The sequence below is a fragment of the Lactuca serriola genome, chromosome 5 (assembly GCF_051521515.1).
Source record: "Lactuca serriola cultivar US96UC23 chromosome 5, Lser_US96UC23_V15, whole genome shotgun sequence".
Taxonomy (NCBI): Eukaryota; Viridiplantae; Streptophyta; class Magnoliopsida; order Asterales; family Asteraceae; genus Lactuca; species Lactuca serriola.
Window position 1 is genome coordinate 133138778 of NC_136412.1, and position 10741 is coordinate 133149518.

Below are 10741 nucleotides of genomic sequence, written 5' to 3' on the forward strand. Positions count from 1 at the left end.
AGTTGGTTAATAAGGTTAAGTAAATATCAAACCTAAAGTTTAATCATAAATAAACTAAATTTCAATTTTAAAATAATATCTTTACATCTACTTATTAAGTTATGTCTTTTACTTTTAATATATTATACTTATTTTTATTAGATTTAAAATATTGTTGTATGTAAACCATTATCAACTTAAAGCTACAACTTTTGAACAGTTTGGACAAAATACTTAAATAGTTAATTTAAATATAACATTACAGTATCAACTTAAATATAAATTTCAGTTCTACTTAATAAACCAACGAATATTTTATAAATAGTTAAAAACGATAAATTGTAATGATAAATGCAAAAACTAAATTATAATATCAATTTAACTAAAATATTTTCTAAAGTATTTTTATAATCTTTAAAAATTTTCAAATAAGTAGCTTAAAATAACTTATAATAATAACTGTTAAAAATAACTCTATAAAATGATTATATTGTTACCTTTAAAATCAGAAAACAATGTTTGATATTTTAAATAATTATAATGATAAGAATTAAAACATTAAGCAAATAAATTTTAAAAAATTAATTAACAATAACAACAAATATAAATAACATTAAACCATATATTATATTTAATTTTATTCATGTGTAACTCGCGGGTAGAAGTCATTCAAATGATTGAGATTATACAGTTATAATAGATGTATATATTATTATATAATTCAATATCAATATATTAAATCAATTTATTTTACGAAATATTGTATCAAATTTAACAACAACGTTATTGTTATATTTAAATAAAAAAAACATATATTTGTAAAAACTTGAAATAAATAGGTGTTACTGCGCAACGCGCGGACATTCGCCTAGTATTATAATAATACTCCTTTGCAAGTTGGCTTTTGGAAATAAAAAAATCAACTTTATAAGACGGTGAGAGTTGACTAAAAGACCTTCAGTTCTATATATTGCAAACCAAAAACAAATACAACATCAACCAGCATTTTCAAGCACTTTAGGTGTCTCTTTTCAGGTCTTACTCAATTTTATTTATCTATTTTTTTCTCTCTTTTCTTTTTGATTGATCAAAATAATGTCTGATCTAAAACGGTTTGAACACCTCAAAGTACAACTAAAAGCTATAAGATCAGCAACCAACAACTTCAATGAAAATCATCGTATTGGGAAAGGAGGATTTGGGAAAGTTTACAAGGGAGAACTCTTCCATTGGAAGGGTCATACTCATACCACAGTTGCTTTAAAATGCTTAGACCGTGCATTTGGGCAAGGAGACCGTGAGTTTTGGAATGAAATCCTTATGCTTTCTCTTTACAAGCATGAGAATATCGTGCCTCTCTTGGGTTTTTGTGATGATGGTGGAGAGAAGATACTCGTCTATGAGTACGCCTCGAGGAGAGGTCTGGACTTGTATCTCAACAGCAGCAATCTAACGTGGGTTAGACGCCTTAAAATATGCATTGGGGTTGCTCGTGGACTAACATACCTTCATGATCCAGGTGAAACCCAACAAAGAGTATTGCACCGTGATATTAAAAGTTCCAACATCTTATTAGATGAAAATTGGAATGCGATGATCGCAGATTTTGGTCTATCCAAGTTTTGTCCTGCTAACCTGCAATACTCATTTATTTTCTCAAATCCTGTTGGCACGTTTGGGTATTCGGATCCTCTGTACACAGAGACAGGATTACTAACAAAGGAGTAAGACGTTTACTCCTTTGGTGTGGTTTTGTTTGAAGTTTTGTTTGGGAGGGTGTGTACAGGCAACCACGATAATTCTCAATTGTTTACCGAATTGGTACGAAAGCATTACAAAGAAAACAACCTAAATGGTATTATATTTGGTAATATAAAGGATAAAATAAACAAAAGTTCTTTGACGGTGTTCTCGGTAATTGCTTATCAATGTTTGAAGAGAGACCGAAACAAGCGTCCATTAATGAATGAGATTCTGACAACACTAGAAACTGCACTTGAATATCAGGTACATCTCATTTTTCCTTTCGATTCAGTCATTTTCTTATAATCATCTTAATATGTTATCAAGCCTAAATTCCTCTAAAATCAGGTAAGAGGGATGATTTGTGATATTTGGATGATATATAATTGTATGTTTGGTGATCGTTTTAACCATTTGTAACATGACCTTAAATGTTCTGCTCAGCAAAATGATCTACTGAACACCGGTGCCATGGATAAACTACAACAATTACAAGAATCGGTGCCATTGGAGAGCAGAGCAAAAAGGGATCCTGTTGTTGGTTTTGACAGGCTCTTCACAAGGTTCCTACAGAAGAGAAGTAACAGGGGACAAAAGAAAGTTTTACAGAGGGGTAGTTTAGGCAAAGGTTTTTTTATGTATTATTTCAACTGGAAGAGATGATTACAACGTACACAATGCCTATGTATTTAAACCAATGGAAATGCAGAAAAAAAAGGGAATACTAACTACTAGCTAGAGACCAGGTAAGACATTCTAACGTGGCCTTGATTTATTCTTCCTAAACAAAAAAAACGTGCTTAACAACTTCTGAATTACTTCAACATTCTCCCCTTAATTCTGAATTGGCTTCATTCCAATTAGTTCTCGCATTTCTTCATGCTTTACTCTTGCCATTGACTTTGTGAGGATATCTGCCTTCTGCCTCGTGCCATACACATGACTTACTACAATCTCCCCTGTTTCAACACACTCTCTAATAAAATGGTACCTTACATTAATGTGCTTACTACGCCCATGGAAGACTGGGTTTTTCATCAGGTCAAGGGCTGATCTATTGTCAACAAGTAATGTTACTGGTGGCACCTTTTGCCCTGTTATTTCTATGAGCAACCGACAAAGCCAAATTCCTTGACAAGCTGCCATAGTGGCAGCCATGAATTCAGCTTCACATGATGACAGGGCTACGCTTCTTTGCTTCTGTGAGGTCCAAGTTACCAGATTCCCATTCATGTAGAATGCTATCCCCCCTGTGCTCTTCCCATCTTCCAAATCCTTACCAAAATCACTATCAGAATACCCTGTGAGGTTGACTTTATAATCTCCTTTTGCATATGACAAGCCATAGTTTAGAGTACCCTTTATGTATTTGAGTATCCCCTTCACTGCTTGAAGATGTTTCACAGTTGGTTTCTCCATATAACGACTGACAGCACCAACTGCGTATGAGAGATCAGGGCGTGTGTGTGTAAGGTACCTGAGTGATCCAACGATACTCCTATATTCAATGGGGTCCACGGGTTCTCCATCTTCATCTTTTGTCAGCCTTAGTTTGTGTTCCATTGGGCTTCTTGTGGCATTGCAATTCATCATACGTGTCTTGTTTAGGATGTTCTTGGCATAAGATTCTTGCTTTAGAGTTATTCCAGTATCTTGTTGGCTGACTTCGATTCCCAAATAGTAAGTTAGCAGACCAAGATCACTCATTTCGAACTTGGCTTTCATCTCCATCTTGAAATCGCTTACATCCTTTGGACAATTACCAGTGACCAACAGGTCATCGACATAGACACCTACTATTAGGATTCTTCCTTCTTTCTTTCTTGTGTACACAGAATATTCGTGATGACATCTCGCGAATCCTAAACTCTTTAGGTATTTGTCAAGGCACGTGTTCCAGGCCTTGGGTGCCTGCTTCAATCCATACAGGGCCTTGGATAGTTTGTAGACCTTCCCAGCTGCGTTTTGCTTCTCGAATCCTTCGGGTTGTGAGACGTATACTTCCTCTTCCAGTCTTCCATTCAGAAAGGCTGTTGTTACATCAAGATGGTGCACCCTCCATCCACTTGACCCTGCAAGAGCTAGAATTACACGAACTGTTTCAATCCTTGCCACCAGAGCGAAAACTTCCTCATAGTCGATCCCTTGTTTTTGCACGTACCCTTTCGCCACGACTCTTGCTTTATACTTTGAGATTCCTCCATCTGGACCCCTCTTTACCTTGTAAACCCATTTTAACCCAATTGCTTTCCGGCCTTTTGGGAGTTCAACTAGGGTCCATGTCTTATTCTTCTCGATTGATGACATTTCTTCCTTCATCGCATTGACCCATTCGATTTTGTTTTTCGCTTCCTGGTACGTACTGGGCTCATCTTCATTCTGAATCATCATAAGCTCTTCCATGGGAATATGAATTTCATCTGTATTCTCATACAGATCTGTGAAGAGACGATATCGTCATGGTGCACCGCCACCTGTGGAGCTAGAGGCGGTGGTGGGAGATGCGGTCGTTGAATCGAGTGTGATTGGTGAAATGGGTGAGCTTTGCGTATCCGACTGGCTTATGGGAGTTGGGCTATGTGGGCTTCCTTGGGAACCCAATGGGGAACTTGTGTGCTCATCGTCATTAGCCCAATTACTATCAGTATTTGACCCGTGATCATATTGTAGAGAATATGGATCTGGGTCGGCTTCTCCTCCTTGAACATCATCCAAATCAAAGCCTTCAACCATGAAACTCATTCCGGGAATTGCTTTTATTTTGGTTGTCTTCTCCCAATCCCAGGCTTGATCTTCCTCAAATACCACATCTCTACTTACATACAACATTCCTGTGTTAGGATCCAACAATCTATGAGCTTTCGTTCCTCTTTTGGTTCCGAGATACACGACTTTTTTGCTTCTATCATCTAGCTTCTTCAGGTGGCTCTTAGCGATTTTCATGTGGGCAGTGCACCCAAATACCTTCAAATGGCCAACATGTGGCTTTCTTCCAGTCCATATTTCATATGGTGTAGAATCTTTTATGGCTTTTGTGCTTACCCTGTTGAGTATGTAGACAGCATGACTCATAGCTTCTCCCCACAACACATCTGGCACCCCCATTGCTTTTAAGCTGCTCCTGACCATCTCTAGTACCGACCGATTTCTCCTTTCTACCACCCCGTTCTGTTGTGGAGAATAGGGTGATGTGTAGTGTCGATCGAGCCCGGTCTCGTTACAATACATGATAAATTCATTTGAGAGGAACTCCCCTCCTCTATCTGTTCTAAGTATCTTCATCTTCTCACCCGTCTCTATTTCGACTTTGGTTCTGAAATTCTTGAAGGTCTGCAATGCTTCATCTTTTGTTTTTAACAGGTACACCCACATTACTCTACTGAAATCGTCTACAAGCAACATGAAATACTTGTTCCCAGCTGGTGTTGGTGGTGAAACGGGCCCACACAGATCACCATGAATGAGCTCTAATCTTTTCTTTGCCTTGAAACTTGTACTTGCTGGAAATGGGAGTCGAGTTTGCTTCCCACTGAGACACCCTTCACACGGTCTTGTTGGGATCACCATCTTGGGAATTCCTTCGATCAAACTCTTTTCGGACATCAATTTTAGTGAGGCAAAGTTCACATGACCTAACCTCATGTGCCATAGCCACGTTGGATCTCTAGTTTCAGCAACCAAGCAATTTTGAGTTACTTCTTCAAGTTCTATTTTGTAGAGGCGATTTTGGGACTTCTTGACCTTCATAAGCAATCTACCAGTTCTGTCATGTATCCACAAAAATGGCTCCTTTATCTTGATCTCGTCTCCACTCTCTGATAGTTGACCAAGGCTGATGATGTTACTGCACAAGTCAGGTATGTAGTACACTTCTTGGAGTTTTCTCTGCTCTCCATTCTTACACTGAAAAATTATTGATCCTTTGCCCTCGATTCTGTCTTTGGATTCATTACCGAACTTGACATACCCTTGTATTTTCTTATTCAGATCACGGAACTTCTCTACATCACCGGTCATGTGATTGCTTGCACCTGTGTCGAGATACCATAGCCTTGACTGATTTGAGTCCTCACCTTTAGTTTTCAGCTTTGGGTTTACCTTCTCTTCATTTAGGAATACTTCACCAACCTCTTCTTTATCTTCAAGAGAGGAAAATAGCAATGCAGGTTCGTTGTCTTCCCGTATCAAGTTAGTTTCATGGCTCCTCTCCTTTCTTGGATTCTTACACCCAGCTGCGTAGTGCCCGAATTCCTGGCAGTTATAGCATTGTATCCCACTTTTATCTTGACTGCCAGATGCTCCATTACCTCCTTCTCGTTGGTGATGTGAGCCACCTCTTCCTTGTCCGCCACGACCTCCATTATTTCGACCTCTACCTCTGCCTCGACCTCGTGAGCCTCCAAATCCTCCTCGATTCTGCTTAGATTTGGAGTCACCTTCTCCCTTTTTCTTTGTTCTTTCGGACCACTCTTGATGAGTCAAGAGCAGTTTTCGATCATCACTTTCTCCATGCCCTTTCAATCTTTCTTCATGAGCTTTCAATCGGCCTATTACTTCCTCCACACTCATTGTGTCCAAGTCCCCAAATTGCTCAAGAGTTGAGGCAATTTGAAGGAATTTTGACGATACTGCCCTGAGCAACTTCTTCACTACATAGTTTTCTTCCACAGTTTCTCCCAGAGTGCGCATGGTGCTGACTAAATTCGTCACCTTTGCGGAAAAATCGTCAACACTTTCTGTCTCTTTCATGATCATGGCCTCAAACTTAGCTTTCAAGGTCTGAACTCTTGCAATCTTCACTCTATCTGCTCCTACAAACATCGTTCGCAGGGCTTCCCATGTTTCTTTGGCTGATTTCTTCTCAGATAGTGACATTACAAACTCTTCCGGAATCCCTTGGTAAATGACCGCTAGTACCATCTTGTCCTTCTTTACCTCCACCACCGTGTTGGCTGTTCGAGGCTCAACAGCATCCCATACACCATGGGCTTGCATGAACACGCGCATCTTGATTGCCCATGCCCCGTAATTACTCCTGGATAACATTGGATAGTGGAGTGTGATTTGCCCGTCTTTTTCACCATTGCCATTGCTTCCCGACATCTCTTCACGAGACTGATACTTGGGCATACACCAGGTTGGGCTCTGATACCACTTTGTTGGTTTTGACAGGCTCTTCATAAGGTTCCTGCAGAAGAGAAGTAACAGGGGACAAAAGAAAGTTTTACAGAGGGGTAGTTTAGGCAAAGGTTTTTTTTGATGTATTATTTCAACTGGAAGAGATGATTACAACGTACACAATGCCTAGGTATTTAAACCAATGGAAATGCAGAAAAATAGGGAATACTAACTACTAGCTAGAGACCAGGTAAGACATTCTAACGTGGCCTTGATTTATTCTTCCTAAACAAAAAAAAAACGTGCTTAACAACTTCTGAATTACTTCAACACCTGCTACTCGCCCAAGAGCTGCTGAGAGGGTAAATATTCTGGCAAAATTACCTCTTTTTTGACAGTTTAATGCATCCACTATTCCACTGCACGTGGTCTTTTGGAAACTTCTACTTTCTAAGGATAATAATTAAAATGCTTGAAATCAATGATAAATTGTGAATGTATAAATGACTAATTCACTTCTTATATATTCAGTTAAGAAGAACCACAATAAGTGAGAAACTAAGAAAGCTACAAGAAGTGGTCCCGAATATGAAAAAGGTAAATATATTATTATTGTTCAAATTAATTGTGTCCTACTATTGAATGGCTGCAAATGAGGACTTTATATTCTATTCTTGCAGCAAACATCAACCGCAGACATGTTGGGTTTGACGCTTGACTATATCAAAGAACTTCATAGCGAAGCCAAGGTTTTTTTCACTAACCTATATGTATTTGAAACGAATGAACAAGAAGAAGATGAATATTGAAATACACTACAATAAATCGCACTTATCGCCATATGTCATAATCAAATCATTTAAAAATAGAAATTAAGTGAAACCTTATATGCTGACATATCATTCAAAATGTTTTTGTTTTTCGAAAATTAAATGATCGACTATATGAAGTTAAGGTGGGTGCTTGTTTACGTGATTAAAACAAGAGATGAAATGTGTTGTTACAGTTTTTTTTAGCAAGGAAAGGAAACAAAGCTTCTTGCTGATTTTTTTAAGAAGAGGATATCCAAATGTGGGCCGATTATGGGATGTGCTTTTTTGCATCCCCGTTTATAAACTCTTAATAATCTAATGTCAAAATTTTCTTATAATTTAAATAGTTCAAACTATAAAACATAAATTACGATTATCAAATGGGCCATAAATTTGAAATATTTGCATCTTTTCGGGGGTTCTGGCTCATATTCTTTATCCGGCTTTGTTTTCTTAAAAAGGAAATTGACTTATTTGGTAATTATATTTTTTGTTTGTTCACGTTTAGATAATTTTTTGTACATATTCGATTATCAAACTTGTTAAATATGTTCACATGTTATTATTATCACCTGAGATAGCCTATGAAAATGTTAACAAGTGAATACATTTAACAATTTTGATAGTTAATCGTGTAGAAAATTGCTTAAATATAAACCAAATAAGAAGACAATTGATATTCTAAATCCTTCTTTTTTTTCCTATTTATCTCAATTTTTATGGAGGTTTTATTTTTCATATTTGTTTGTGTTATTTTTTTGATCATTCATAATGATTGATGATTCATTCTGCTTATAGCATTTTAATTTGTCAAATCACTTTTCTACGAAGCTGGTTTCAGTTAACACTTACTATCATAAATAACATTAAGCAATTCTAAAAGGTTCTTTTTAACTAATAAATAAATATTTTATTGTTGTGAAATATTTTGTATAGACTCTTATATATATATATATATATATATATATATATATATATATATATATATATATATATATATATATATATATATATATATATATATATATATATATATAATTTTTTGGTTTTTAAAATATGCAATATTTTGTGTGTAGGGTCTTTAAAAAGATAAAAAGAAAATATTACGTAGCAAACAAAAAAACATACAATATATTTGTTATGAATTTATAAATTTATTTTACTAAAATTTTACAGACTTTTCTATAAATTTTTACAACATTTTAAATATTTTTTTTTTTATTTAAGAAAATTGTTTCTCTACATCTTTTTAAAAAAAATTGAATTTATAAATTTTTTTTAGGTTTTATTACAGCTTTTTTATACTTTCTAATTAGAAGTTTATAAGCTTTTTATTGTTTTTTAATAAAACATTTTAAACTTGTGTTTAAGGAAATTATTTTAAATTATTATATAAAAGTTTAAAAACAGTTATACAAAATTGATGGAACATAGTAAAATTATTATAAAAATAAGTATAGAAAAGATTCAATGAATGTTACAAAAAAATTATGAAAATACTTAAAATTTTTAAAAACTTATAAGAAAATTTTAAAATATTTAGAAAATACTAAGTTAAAAAGTAGTTGTACAACAAATATATGCAAGAAAAAAAACTTTAAAAAGGTTATTAATGAAGTTCAAAACATTGTATTAGAAAAACATATAAACAAATCGAAAAAAAAAGACATCTTAAAAATATTGTAATAAACTATAAAAAAAAGTGTTTAGAAGTTTATAAAAAAAATGTTCATATTTAGACTAATTTTTTTGTACATATTTGCTCACCAAACATATTGTCACTTAGTATCTCTCCATTTGACAATGGTAATATATATATATATATATATATATATATATATATATATATATATATATATAGAGAGAGAGAGAGAGAGAGAGAGAGAGAGAGAAAGGATCAGATGTGGACTATTTTTAAAGTGAGGACACCTTCAAAAAATTGAAAAAAAAAATCTAAAAAAATACAAATAATAAAATCGAGCATAGATTTATGTCCAGGAGAAAAAAAAAATTGGAAAAAAATTTGGATCATTAAAATTGTATCATGGAACATAATGATGCAAAATTAAAAATTAAAAATGATCCATGCTTCAATTTTAATGATGCAATTTTTTTTTTCCAATTTTTATTTCTTCCGGACATAGATCTATGCTCGATTTTATGATTTGTATTTTTTTAGATTTTTTTATAATTTTGTAAGATGCCCTCACGAGTTCTCATTTTAAAATGAGTCCATACAGGAACTGGACCCTATATAGAAACATGATCGGATGAGGACTTTTTTTAACAAGTTTGACAACCAAATGTATATAAAAAAAAAAGTTGTTTACATATGAGCAAAACAAAAAAGTAATTACTTTAATAAGTCAATTTCTACCTTAAAAACATGTTTTCTATTGTTGGTTGTTTTCATATACTTTAGTGTATCCTTACTTAGTTCTCGACTTTTAGCGAAAAAAAAAAACAAGAGACAAAAGAAAAATAAAAATAAAACAAAATTGTGTTTTATGTTTCCCAATTAAAAATAATTGAAAAAAATAAACATTTTATTTTTTTTCTCTCTAAATTATTTCGAATTAAAGAAAAATTACGACGGATTTTCAATCTAACACCAACTTTTCCATTTCCATTCTTTGTTTGTTAAGTTGAACTCGATTCAAAATTATAAACAAATTAGGAAAAAAGACATCTTAAAAATATTGTAATAAACAATAAAAAAGTGTTTACAAGTTTATGAAAAGTTATTCATATTTAGACAAATTTTTTTATACACATTTGTTCATCAAACATGTTAAATGCATGTGTTACTTGCCACTATTGTCACTTAATATCCCTGTGTTTGACAATGGTAATATAGGGTGAGCTTCAATAAAGAACCATAATTAGTCAAGGAACCAAGGAAACAATTTTTTTTTCAACTTTTAGAACTTATTTTTTATCAAAAAAAAAAAAAAAAAAAAGAAAAAAAAAAAAACCCTCAAAATACAGAAATTCATAACTTTTTATCCTTTTTCCAATTATATCAAATTCGATTTTTTTTACGTCAAATTGACAATGTGAATTTTTGAAACTTCACACGGTGAATCCGA

At 33.9% G+C, this 10741-nt stretch overlaps 1 protein-coding gene across 1 annotated transcript; it reads left to right on the forward strand.

The window, feature by feature from the left end:
- Positions 1–1074: 1074 nt before the first annotated feature.
- Positions 1075–2385, forward strand: LOC145049806 (putative receptor-like protein kinase At5g59700). Its single transcript, XM_078998160.1, has 3 exons — positions 1075–1648; positions 1766–1986; positions 2167–2385. The coding sequence occupies exons 1-3, from the start codon at positions 1075–1077 to the stop codon at positions 2383–2385; spliced, it is 1014 nt and encodes a 337-aa protein (XP_078854286.1).
- The last annotated feature ends 8356 nt before the right edge of the window (positions 2386–10741 follow it).